The sequence below is a fragment of the Oncorhynchus nerka genome, linkage group LG1 (genome assembly GCF_034236695.1).
Source record: "Oncorhynchus nerka isolate Pitt River linkage group LG1, Oner_Uvic_2.0, whole genome shotgun sequence".
Classification (NCBI taxonomy): Eukaryota; Metazoa; Chordata; class Actinopteri; order Salmoniformes; family Salmonidae; genus Oncorhynchus; species Oncorhynchus nerka.
The window spans coordinates 12,224,996-12,237,695 of NC_088396.1; the positions used below are offsets into that span (position 1 = coordinate 12,224,996).

The following is a 12,700-nucleotide window of genomic DNA, read 5'->3' on the forward strand; positions in this document are numbered from 1 at the left end:
ATGTGTGAGTATGTGTCAGTCTTAAGCACAGTAGTCTATAATATAGGCCTTTTTTGACGAGTGGAATATTTGCTCAACATTCAATAATGTTTCATTGGCTGTGATTTGTTTATCCAGGCATGTAATAATCAGAGTGGTTCACAACTTTGTTTGGTTAAATAATGGACGGTGGGTCAATATTATCCCTGTCTATCTTTAAAATCAACTAGTAGATTTCAATTGGACTCCAAATTTAGACCTCATAATCGCGTGGGCGTGTGGCCTAGTTGTTTCACATGCCGTCAGTCATGTTCTCTGCTGCTCTTGAGCAGACTATGGGGTGGGCAGGGCTCATTATTTAGTGTGTAGAGTCAGTTCTTCTGGCTGAGCCAATTTGATCGAGGAAGGGAAACGCGATAGTGAGAGCACAGAATGGAGAGTGACGCAGACAACGCAGGCTTTGACGCAGTCAACAGACCTCCAGAAATAGTCCTGGCCGTATTGTTATTGTATTGTAACAATATTACTGGTCTTTAGCTTACACCTGCACGTGTATCCATTATAGGCTTACTCACTTTTTTTTCCCAAGACTGTTTATTTTAAAACCATGGATCTGCCACAGAGGCTAATGATTGGGTGTGAATATCCTGGGACAAATTTATGCAGCATTGGAAGACAAATGATTTGGCCTAAGCCAACAATTCAATGGTCTAATACTTGCCTATTTGCTCACTTAAGTCCATATTTCTGTGGAATTATGAACACACATAGTCCATGATCAGTGAGCTCTGTCCCATGTAGTCATAACATAGTGGACGTTGGGGAGAGAACCCTAACACTTCATGGTTGCACTCACCTCTAGAGGACACTATTGTTCATCATCCATAGATCATCCAATCCATATTTATCTCTGATTTGAACGAACTGAGGCTACAGCATAACACTTCAGGAGCGTATAACAATCTCCCATACTGACATGGAAAATCTAGTGTTTTGTAAATGCAGACTTCGCTATACTTGCTCAGTGGAATTTGAGGAGTTGTTAGCCTAGGCCTAGATCCTGAACGAGACTAGGTTCATCAGATCAAGGGTTTTGAAACAGTGTTGCATTTGCATGAAGTGCTTGGCAAAACTGGATGGTCTCTACCTCTCAGTCAATCTACCCTCTGAAAAAGTAGACGGCCATAAGTGTGTGTTCAAAACTGAATAAAAAAAATACCTCCAATCTTTGTTGTTGGCCTAAGGCGCATCAGTTACAGTGAATTACAGGTGTTCTTGTATGGTGAGTCAATTGCAAAGTTTCTCAAATTGTCATAGGCTTGGCATCCTATAGGTCCACTAGTGACCATACAAAATGGGAGCATTTCAGGTTTTGCCTATACATACAGATACTCCCATACGCATTGTCATTTTTTTTTTACATCAAGGACTCATTTGACTCGTTTACCAAAGGCAACTTAGTTAATTAGCATATAACAACAATCACGTTTTATTGGCCTAACAAGGATGAGTAATAAAGTCCAACAACTTTATCCTGAAAGTCTGAGCCTACTGCTATTCCTTAATCTACTGTTATCCATTTACCAATTAAAGTTTAGAATGGAAATACAATTAGCAGTTTAATTGCCCATTTGACTGTGGAATAACAAAGCACCTCATTTATATGCACAATAAATTGACAATCATTTGGACGTGGGGAGCTAATAATGCATAATCAAATCAGAGCAAAGATATTTCCCCAAAAATATTTGTATATGTGGTAGATGGAATTCAAAATGACATTGCTAATCAAGGTCAAATGTGTGTGTGTGTGTTGTGTGTTTCCGTGCGTGTGTGTAATGCACTCTGTATTTTATTGGCCCGGCAGGATATTAGGACTCTTTAGATGATAATTGCGCAGTGTGTTTGTGTGTTTGTGTTTGTGGGCGTGTGTGTGTGTACATGTGTGGGCGTGTGCGTGCATGTGTTCTGTCCATGGACTGACTATAAAAACATTTTTACTGTCCATGGTGCTGAAAAAGATGTGTTGTCATAGACAGTAAAAAAAAGTGATCTGTCCAAGGTGCTGAAATAAGTGCTGTCCAAGAACCATCATGAATGCTTATGGACCAATAGTTTATATATACACTAGAGGACTTACAGGGGGCGCTGTTTTGAAGCCACTGTGCCACCATCTTGGCATTCCCCCACCTTTGTATAAAATATTTAGAAATTATATAAATGTATTTACTAACGTGTACATTTGTTTTTGCCACCTTTATTCTATTACAGACACTTTAATGCAAACTTTTAAATTAAACACGAAAATAAATAATGAAAAGAATATATACAAACATTTTTGCTTGAATTCTAATTATATGTACCTTAACCCACTACAACAACAAACACACTTAAATACATGTAATTTTGTCCTTGAAACATTCAAATGAAATAATGTAGAATTCCATTCATTCCTATGAGGACTGCTTTTCTGAGGAGTGCCAATATGGCCGACCAGAGGCTTCAAATCTGCTCCATGGCCAAAACATAGCATTATCTATACAGGGTTTATATGCATCATTGTTATGGACAGGGCATTCTAGCCCTGACAAGGTCAGCATCTGCTAAACCGGCCTCTGCCACAAATAGATCACAGGCAAGGGTTGCGCAGTTTAGCTCCAAGATAAAATAGTCTTAATCATGATTGGACAAGACTCTCTTATCTCTATTTTGATTGGTTTACTGTGCTGTTCATCATATTAATCTACTTCCTGGTTCGACTGCCAAGAGGTTGTTGCTAGCAACCAGACGCCTACCTGACTGTCAAGTTGTTGTTTTCACGCTCTGCAGTCATTGATCCGGGGGTCTGTGCAGGTTGATAGCTGCCAGAGACATCGGAAGAACTGTAAGTCCCCGGCATGCATGTCAGAATGCACCCAGAGATTCCGAGCCATCTTATTTTGCATGCATTCTGAGCCTGTGGTTTTCTCTTGCTAACTATGGCTACCGTAGCCAGCTCAGCTAAGTAACATTTAGGCTACGAGGTGACGACTTATGTCGGTCAAGATGTCATGGCACTTAGCTCGATCTAACGTTAGCTAGGGAGACTGCATTCACTAGAGTAGGAATACTACTCAAGTAGCCTAGATACAGCAACTGCCCTGCCCTGTCATAACAACCATGTCAGTGTTAAATAATAGCTACCTAAATAAACCATTTGTTTATTATGGCTAGCTAGCTAGTAGCCTAATTAACCACCCACTATTCGTGGACCAAAGCTAGCTAAATTGATCATGATGATAATGATTGCTTCTCAGCAACAGGCCTACATTTACTAGCTAGTATGAAAATGCATGGATGTCCAGTCCACCCAGAATGATACACAGGTCAGGTTGTTTTTGGCTACAGTACACAAGTTGCAACTTGCTCATGCAACTCATGAGTAGGTGGGTCATTCACATTTGAGAATTGTAACTTGGTTTGTTTTCACCTAATTGTAACATTCAGTCATAAAGACCAAGTTCCACTTAATAAAAAAACACATTTCCCATCCCAAGGGGTTAAATAAAAATAGACTAGTAAATGCCTATTAAAGCAAACTGAAGACAATAAACAACTTATCTGATAGAAAGTGTTTATTTTACTGTCAAAACTGACCACAAATTGTAAATAGGATAATGTTGTTCATAAAGTCAGTCTCGTCCAAAGTTTTGTAGGTGAGTTCATCATGACTTACTTGAGGGTTGGATTTTGATTTCGACAATGCTCACTTGCCCAGTACCCACTAAAACAGGATAAACAGCTGCGGTGATTGCCTCTATCCAATCCTACCACAGAACACACAGATAACAGGACACACCAGCCCATCAGCACAGTGGATCTGACTTTGTTTAAATAAAGTAAAACAAGTTGCATTTTTTTTACAAACACCTTAGCTAGATGTAAAATTGCGCTTCTACAACCTCTTTAAAAATGTAAACATTAATTACACATTTCTTGAGTTATCTTAGAATCATTCGGACTATTTTGAGGAAGTAATACTGCCTTTTTCCCTATGGTGTCTCATGGGGGACAAACATCAGTAACTGCCACATCGAACCACACCACCAAGACTGAAATCAGTTTTTTTCCTAATGAGCAACAGAGAAACATGCGGAATTGGTGCATTCAGTCTCTCTTTAAGTGTTTGACCATAACAGGGGGAATGGAAGCTTGTTGTATGCAACAGGGAGGGGCAATTTAATGCAAACTTCACCCCCCAAAATGTTTAACGTTAAAACATTTCTAGCCTGTAGCACTATCTATGGGTAACAGGGTTGATGGGTTACATTTACATTTACATTTAAGTCATTTAGCAGACGCTCTTATCCAGAGTCGACCCACTCATTTTTCCACCACAAAGCACCAGAAAATTGCCAAAAAGAGTAGAACCAGTTCTCCTGCTTTGTTCAGGCTTTCTTTTGAAAAAAATATTTAAAGAGGAATAGTTTCTCCATTTTAAAACGAGAGTTCTGTTCACGTAACAGGGTTGACCTCAAAATAAGCGACATGAAAATGAATCACTAATCACATTTAAACAAAAAATTATCTTCAAAAAGGACTTTGTCCAAAACAACAAAACAACTAGGGCTTTATTTACAATGATGGTGAAAACATGGAGAAATGTTGGCATTAAAGTGGGTTAAAATATCCCTAGAAGTCATAGAGGGTGCACTGGGGAGGGTGCACAAAATGCTGAATTTGGCACTTTAGCAAATCTTTATTCTATATTAAAGGGCACTTCATTTAATATAACATACGTATAAATTCAATATTGGTGCACCATTTCTACAGGAATGCAAAAGGCACTCTTTTTGTGGATTGACCCAGGTAACCTATTGATGTAATAACAATCACTGGCAGTATTACCCAGTATCTGCCTTTGTTACTACGATGCAATGTTTCAGGTCACTCATTCTTAACTAGGATAACGGATTTGGATGCATACTGATACATGTATTTAGGCTAGTTTAGTACCTCAGGGGATAACAAGTTGCCACAGTAGGCTATTTGATTTATTTGTTGATAGAACTGACCAACCTCATGACATTGACTGGATGGAATCTCAACTTTCCCAGCAGTCTCACCCTGAAGGCATTCCATTGCCCTATGTCTTTTTTCCATTTCTACATTCCCATTTTACAAGCTTAAATGTCTACTTAATATTCTTTAATGCCTACTCTTTAGAGCCAGGGAGCACTTCATCACTTTAATACACCTTTATATAACATACTGTTAACTAGCAATGCCTTATGGAACAGCTTGTCTTGCAGCTGGAAGGCGCCGCCATGGTATGATGGAGGTACCCGTTCACCATTCACATTGCGACAGTAAAATGGGGATAGAGGCCTTTGCACAGTACTGCCTTTATATCAGTCAGTGATGAATATTCATGAATCACAGTGTCATGACATGCTCTGTAATTGGCAGCAACATTAGTAATGACACTGCTGGTATTGAGTGCCTGCATATTCATGTCGTGGGCCAATATTTCCTAGTTGGGGTGTTTCCCCCCCCCCCCTTTTTTTTTTCTTTCTCAAAATGTATTTTGAAGCTGCAGGTGGCCTTGATGCCACAATCAATTGCCTGTTGGATTGTGCTCGAGTGAAAATCAGGGAAACCAAGCTTGTTTTGATGATTAATCTAGCTTGCCTAATCATCGTGAAAGACAAGGGGATCCAAACAGGCAAAGTTAGGCCTAGCCTAAATCTCATTGTTACGCTTTGTATGAATTTAGGTCTAGCATGTTTTAGGCCAGTTTATCTACTTGTATTTCAAATAGATTTTTGTTAGATGCGATTTTGTCTTACTCCGTCTTAAATCACCTTTCTATTATTCAATGAACTCATTCTAATTGATCCATTTTTGAACCAGAAATAGAGGAAACCATGAGGCAACATTGTCTCTGACTGAGCCACTTGCCACTGTTTACTGTTATTCCATATTTGCTTCATAATTTGCTGTGATTCCATTTCAGTCCTTCTAAAGTCTCCTGGAATGGATGAGGGAATTGGCTCAAGTTTTGTATAAACTGCATGGATTTCTCCTTAAGCAGTTGGATGGCAGGATTTTCTCGCCTTGTGCCTGTGCTCCAACTTGTGGTGCTGATGAGGTGGCTATCCTGGCAACAGTTGAATAGGCTAGGCCGGGTTTCCCCAACTGTACTTGGCCACCCAAGTTTCCTAAGCAAAAAACAATAATTTATTTTTAATTTTTGGACATAAAAGACCTTAAAAACACGAGCAAATCAGCTCCAAGTTATTTAAAAAATATGTTCCAAAGTATTCCCACGCATAATTTAGATATACACTGAGTATACAAAACAATGGACTCTACAAGGTGTTAAAAGCGTTCCACAGGGATGCTGGCCCATTGTTTCCCACAGTTGTGTCAAGTTGGCTGGATGTCCTTTGGGTGGTGGACCATTCTTGAAACACACGGGAAACTGTTGAGCATGAAAAACCCAGCAGCATTGCAGATCTTGACACAAACCGGTGCTCCTGGCACCTATTACCATACCCCGTTCAAAGGTACTTAATGCTTTTGTCTTGCCCATTTACCCTCTGAATGGCACAGACATAATCCAATTGTCTCAAGGCTTAAAAATCCTTCTTTAACCTGTCTCCTCCCCTTCATCTACACCGATTGAAGTGGATTTAACAAGTGACATGAACAAGGGATCATAGCTTTCACCTGTATTCACCTGGTCAGTCTATGTCACGGAAAGAGCAGGTGTTCCTAATGTTTTGTGCACTCAGTGTATGTGATCATACAGAAATGTAAGCAAGGTTTGAAAGTATTATGTTTTACTCAAATACAGTTGAAGTTGGAAGTTTACATACACCTTAGCCAAATACATTTAACCTCAGTTTTTCACAATTCCTGACATTTATTCCAAGTAAAAATTCCCTGTTTTAGGTCAGTTAGGATCACCACTTTATTTTAATAATGTGAAATGTCAGAATAATAGTAGAGAGAATGATTTATTTCAGCTTTTATTTCTTTCATCACATCCCAGTGGGTCAGAAGTTTACATACCAAATACTAATTGAGTGTAGCATTGCCTTTAAATGGTTTAACTTAGGTCAATTGTTTCAGGTAGCCTTCCACAAGTTTCCCACAATAAGTTGGGTGAATTTTGGCCCATTCTTCTAGGCAGAGCTGGTGTCACTGAGTCAGGTTTGTAGGCCTCCTTGCTCGTACATGCTTTTTCAGTTCTGCCCACAAATGTTCTATAGGATTGAGGTCAGGGCTTTGTGATGGCCACTCAAATACCTTGACTTTGTTGTCCTTAAGCCATTTTGCCACAACTTTGGAAGTATGCTTGGGGTCATTGTCCATTTGGAAGACCCATTTGCGACCAATAGTTAACTTCCTAACTGATGTATTGATATGTTGCTTCAATATATCCACATAATTTTCCCTCCTCGTGATGTCATCTATTTTGTGAAGTGCACCAGTCCCTCTTGCAGCTAAGCACCCCCACCACATGATGCTGCCACCCCCGTGCTTCACGGTTGGGATGGTGTTCTTCAGCTTGCAAGCCTCCCCATTTTTCCTCCAGACATAACGAGGGTCATTATGGCCAAACAGTTCTGTTTTTGTTTCATCAGACCAGAGGACATTTCTCCAAAAAGTATGATCTTTGTCCCCATGTGCAGTTGCAAACCTTGTCTGGCTTTTTTATGGCGGTTTTGGATCAGTGGCTTCTTCCTTGCTGAGCGGCCTTTCAGGTTATGTTGATATAGGACTCGTTTTACTGTGGATATAGATACTTTTGTACCTGTTTCCTCCAGCATCTTCACAAGGTCCTTTGCTGTTGTTCTGGGATTGATTTGCACTTTTCGCACCAATGTACATTCATTTCTCGGAGTCGGAACCCGTCTCCTTCCTGAGCGGTATGACGGCTGCCTGGTCCCATGGTGTTTATACTTGCGTACTATTGTTTGTACAGATGAACTTGGTACCTTCAGGCATTTGGAAATTGCTCCCAAGGATGAACCAGACTTGTGGAGGTCTACAATTTTTTTTCTGAGGTCTTGGCTAATTTCTTTTGATTTTCCCATTATGTCAAGCAAAGAGGCACTGAGTTTGAAGGTAGGCCTTGAAATACATCCACAGGTGCACCTCCAATTGACTCAAATGATCAGAAGCTTCTAAAACCATGACATCATTTTCTGGAATTTTCCAAGCTATTTAAAGGCACAGTCAACTTAGTGTATGTCAACTTCTGACCCACTGGAATTGTGATACTGTGAATTATAAGTGAAATAATCTGTCTGTTAACAATTGTTGGAAAAATTACTTGTGTCATGCACAAAGTAGATGTCCTAACCGACTTGCCAAATTTATAGTTTGTGAACAAGAAATTTGTGGAGTGGTTGAAAACAAGTTTTAATGACTCCAACATAAGTGTATGTAAACTTCTGACTTCAACTGTATATCTGTTTGGGCTTTTGCGGTCAATTTGCAGTCTCCAAATATTTGCAATTATGTTCTGTCCCACTGACCCTTCACTCAAGAAAAAATTGGCCCGTGGCTGAATCTAGTTGATTATCCCTGGGCTAGGCTCTGGTTGAGATTGATGGTTTCAGGAAAAAAGTCACACACCAAACCACCACTGTTAGTCAGGTTACATTAGCCAACACAAAGCTAACGCCCTTGAGAGCAACTTCCTGAACTTTGAGCAAACTGAACAAGCAAAAAATGAAGGGGTACGTTAATACCAACTGCTTTCAAATGCAGATTAGTATCATGACTAGTGATGTGTTTTTCTCAGTTCCAGTTGTATTTTGTCTTACAGGAGGCATGGCGATCCGAAAGGCAGTCAAAGGAACTGCTGCCGTAGCAAGTGGAGGCTTGGTAGCCTTTTATGGCCTTACACAGCTGACCGAATACAGGAAAAGACAGGTGAGCCTCTAGCGTTAACGTTGTTGTGATGCTACAGTGAAACTTGAAGACTGCATGTCAGCCAGGTCAAATACTGTATGTGCAGAAATCAGCTTACTTTTTGGTGACCTTGGTAATGTTTGTCCTTGTGGATCTCAATTTCTTGATGTATTAAAACATTTATGTGTAGATTAGGCCCAGTTATCAGCAGATGGTTTGGGCTGGTTAAACCCTTCCCTCCTAATAGACTACTTTACTTCATTTTTGTTTGGTGTAATGCTCTTTTATTGTACTTTACTATCTTAGCTTAACATATATGCATGTAGCATGCAGATTTTGCCATTAATCTAGATGGACAATATTTTGAAATGGGGTGGGGTAGTAGGGAGATTGTAATAAATTAGCATGTGATTTATTGTTTTTTATTCCTTGGTAGGGTCTGAGTTTTTTTCCCCCACAGAAAATGCCTGCTTTCTTTTTTCCTAAATCCATCATAAAGAATGTGAAGACGTGCATAATAATGAAACACATTTATTAATGTGCACTGTCCCCTGGAGTCATATGACAATGAAATGGATGACTGGTTTGTTTGCATGGATGGTCTAGGCCCGACTCTCGCGCGTGGAGGCGGTTGAACAGGTGAACATGGCCTTCCAAGACGAGCTCCCGTCCAGGCAAGCCCAGCTAACGGCCTTACGAGCCACCCAGGAGTTTGATGTTCTCGTTGTAGGGGGAGGAGCCACGGGCTCAGGTTGTGCCTTGGATGCTGTGACACGGGGTAAGTTGCCTTTTGCAGTCTTTGTCACTTGCAGTCTATCAGTTGTTCCTAATGCTTTAACTATCCTTTCCCCTGCATGTCTTTTGCATGTGGATCATTTCTATCATCATGTTTTAGAATATCACCAACAAACAATACTCTGGGCTCATGGAATGACTAATCTCTGTAAAATAACTGCTAAGAAACATAGTGAAATTGGCTGATTGCTGTACATGAACTATGACCACTTCATTGTGGATATCACAAACTATTAAGGAAAAACTATTTTGATTAGTCTCACATTCTTCTCTCTCAAATTCGGATGAATCCCCTTCATTCAGCTTTCACAACAGCTGCAGTTTGAATCCGCATTTAGCAAGGACTTTGAGCTGCTGTACACTTTTGTTCCGGTCCCCCCTCACAGCAGCGGGAGGATATTCTCTGTCCTGCTGTTGCATAACCTTCTAGTCATGGTGCAGAAGCTGCCTCCAAGCCATCTCTCTGGGATTCAGCCTGTAAGGAGCTTCAGAAGCCAGCTACGGAGGCTGGAACTCCAGAATAGCTAGGATTGAATAGCTAGGATTCTTTTCCCCGGAAGAGACTAAGAGTCCAATCACCAAAGATTGAAAGATGTCTCTTTCATTCCCCTGATGAGGGTTCCTCTTGCGGTTACCATTACATCCTAATCAATTATCTATGCTGCTCCAGTATCCCTGCACATGTAAATATGGTATCGGAACTGACTTCTCAAATATTTCCTGTATATAATATGCTTACTTACAAGCCTTTAACCAACAATGGAATGTTTAAGTCTGTGTGGTCATTTTATTAATTGTTCAGCAGTCTTATGGCTTGAGGGTAGAAGCTGTTAAGGACCCTTTTGGACCTAGACTTGACGCTCCGGTACCACTTACAGTGCGGTAGCAGAGAGAACAGTCTATGGCTTGGATGACTGGAGTCTTTGACAATTTTTTGGGGCCTTACTCTGACACCTAGTATATAAGTCCTGGATGGCAGGAAGCTTGGCTTCAGTGATGTACTGGGCTGTACGCACTACCCTCTGTAGCGCCTTATTAATGTCGGATGCCGAGCAGTTGCCATAGCAGGCGCTGATGCAACTGGTCAGGATGCTCTCGAAGGTGCAGCTGTATAACTATTTGAGGATCTTGGGGCCCGTGCCAAATCTTTTCAGTCTCCTGAGGGGAAATAGGCTTTGTCGTGCCCTCTTCATGACTTTCTTGGTGTGTTTAGACCATGATAGTTTGTTGGTGATGTGGACACCAAGGACCTTGAAACTCTCAACCTGCTCCACTACAGTCCCTTCAATGTGAACGGGGGTGTGTTCGGCCCTCCTTTTCCTGTATTCCACAATCGTCTCCTTTGTCTTACTTACATTATTGTGTATTTCATACTTCCAATTCTTATTTCTTGTGTGCATTGTTGGGTTATGAGTTTACAAGGAAGGCATTTCACTGTACTTATGCATGTGCCATTAAAACTTGAAACTTGGTTAGAGGTTTTTTTTAAGCTCCTTTATCGATTTGACGGTCTAATGGTGAAATAGCAGGGGGTTTGTAAACCCCCGCCATATCCCCCTTTCCTAATCCGCATTTATTTTCCCTTTTTTTTCTTTCAAAATTGGGATTTACGGTGTCTTTCTGTCAGGGACAGCAAACAAGCCTCTAATGGTGGGAGTGAGGAGCAGTTTCAATGTTAATGAATTCTCTGGAAGTCAAGACAATTTCTCCTCCAATATACTCTCCTTTTTGATAAAAAATATAATTACAAAAACCATGATTAAGTAAAGTGATTTGTATAGTCTTTTTTATGACATGTTTTACTTGTAGGTCCTTGAATTATTATCAAACATTTTGACTACTTTTTGTGGTTCATACAGTCAGTGTAATGAAAATGTTTGCAGTTTTTACCCAATGGAATATGTATGCCTGCACAATATTTCTCCCATCATCCATTATTACAGCAGTAGTCCATGCATATGAAAATAATGTGTGATGTATTCTAAACATTTGGGACAATAAGTAGCCAAATCTCAGCTTGCCGTTGATCTGTTGCCTCGGTTCCCTTCCCGCCGTCAGATCTTAAAACTGCCCTGGTGGAGCGAGACGATTTCTCATCTGGGACCAGCAGCCGGAGCACCAAGCTCATTCACGGAGGAGTCCGATATCTACAGAAAGCCATTGTGAAATTAGATTACGAACAGGTAAATGCCTCATTTTTTCTCTGCAGCTGACACTTATCCGGTGAATTCCTGGTCCGTCTGGTCATATTGCTTTATTTACCATCTGGAATCATTTTTCATTCAAAAAAAGGTCTTGACATGCTTGCCTTGAGTGAGTGCCTATGATTTTCGAAGTTATTTCAAAGAATTCATACAACTGGGAAAGAGAGGAAGGAGTAGCTAGCGCCCCTGTCATTATCAAGACGGGAATTAGGCTAATACAGGACATTTATATCAGAGTAATGGGAGGAATAAAGCATTTGGGCCTTCTTTTGTCTGTTTATTGTTAAGAAGAGTCACCCAGGTTCGAACTCAAATGTCACAGTTTTCTGTTACATTTCAGAGCACTTGAAGAATCTCATTATTTTAGGGCTGTGTGTTTTTAAGTCTTTTTTTCCTATCTGTTTGAACATGCTGGGGCCTTGGAGGTGAGCTGGAGAAGGGGCCAATTAGTGATTGCAGGAAACATAACTGCAAAGTCAGAAGCAGTGCAGCAAAGTACAGACTCCTCACCTACTCTACCAGCCAGCGAGGAAATGGAAAGCAAATTAAGGCAATTCATTCCATATTTGCTTTGGGCCGGCCACTTTGGTCATCCATGATAACAATAACATTTACACGTTTCTGCCTAGTAAATGATTAATCACCATTATACCATTTAAGTCCCTCACTTAAGAAGACATTACCCATGTATACTGTATATCTGTTAAAGAAATACAATGAACCTGATGTTACTGTATTTCATAGCACGCCATTAGGATTAAGGGGTTAAATGTCTATTTATTCACACTTAATGGTTATATTAGCTACTCTGATAG

At 40.3% G+C, this 12,700-nt stretch overlaps 1 protein-coding gene across 4 annotated transcripts in view; it reads left to right on the forward strand.

The window, feature by feature from the left end:
• The first annotated feature begins 2,741 nt into the window (after positions 1 to 2,741).
• LOC115140652 (glycerol-3-phosphate dehydrogenase 2 (mitochondrial)) overlaps positions 2,742 to 12,700 on the forward strand; it is a 43,935-nt gene continuing 33,976 nt past the window's right edge. For all 4 annotated transcript variants that reach the window (XM_029679017.2, XM_029679076.2, XM_065004526.1 and 1 more), the window contains exons 1-4: positions 2,742 to 2,863; positions 8,801 to 8,907; positions 9,493 to 9,664; positions 11,740 to 11,864. In XM_029679017.2, coding sequence (XP_029534877.1) covers positions 8,806 to 8,907; positions 9,493 to 9,664; positions 11,740 to 11,864 — 399 coding nt within the window. In that variant the 5' untranslated portion in view covers positions 2,742 to 2,863; positions 8,801 to 8,805. The remainder of the gene's footprint in view (positions 2,864 to 8,800; positions 8,908 to 9,492; positions 9,665 to 11,739; positions 11,865 to 12,700) is intronic.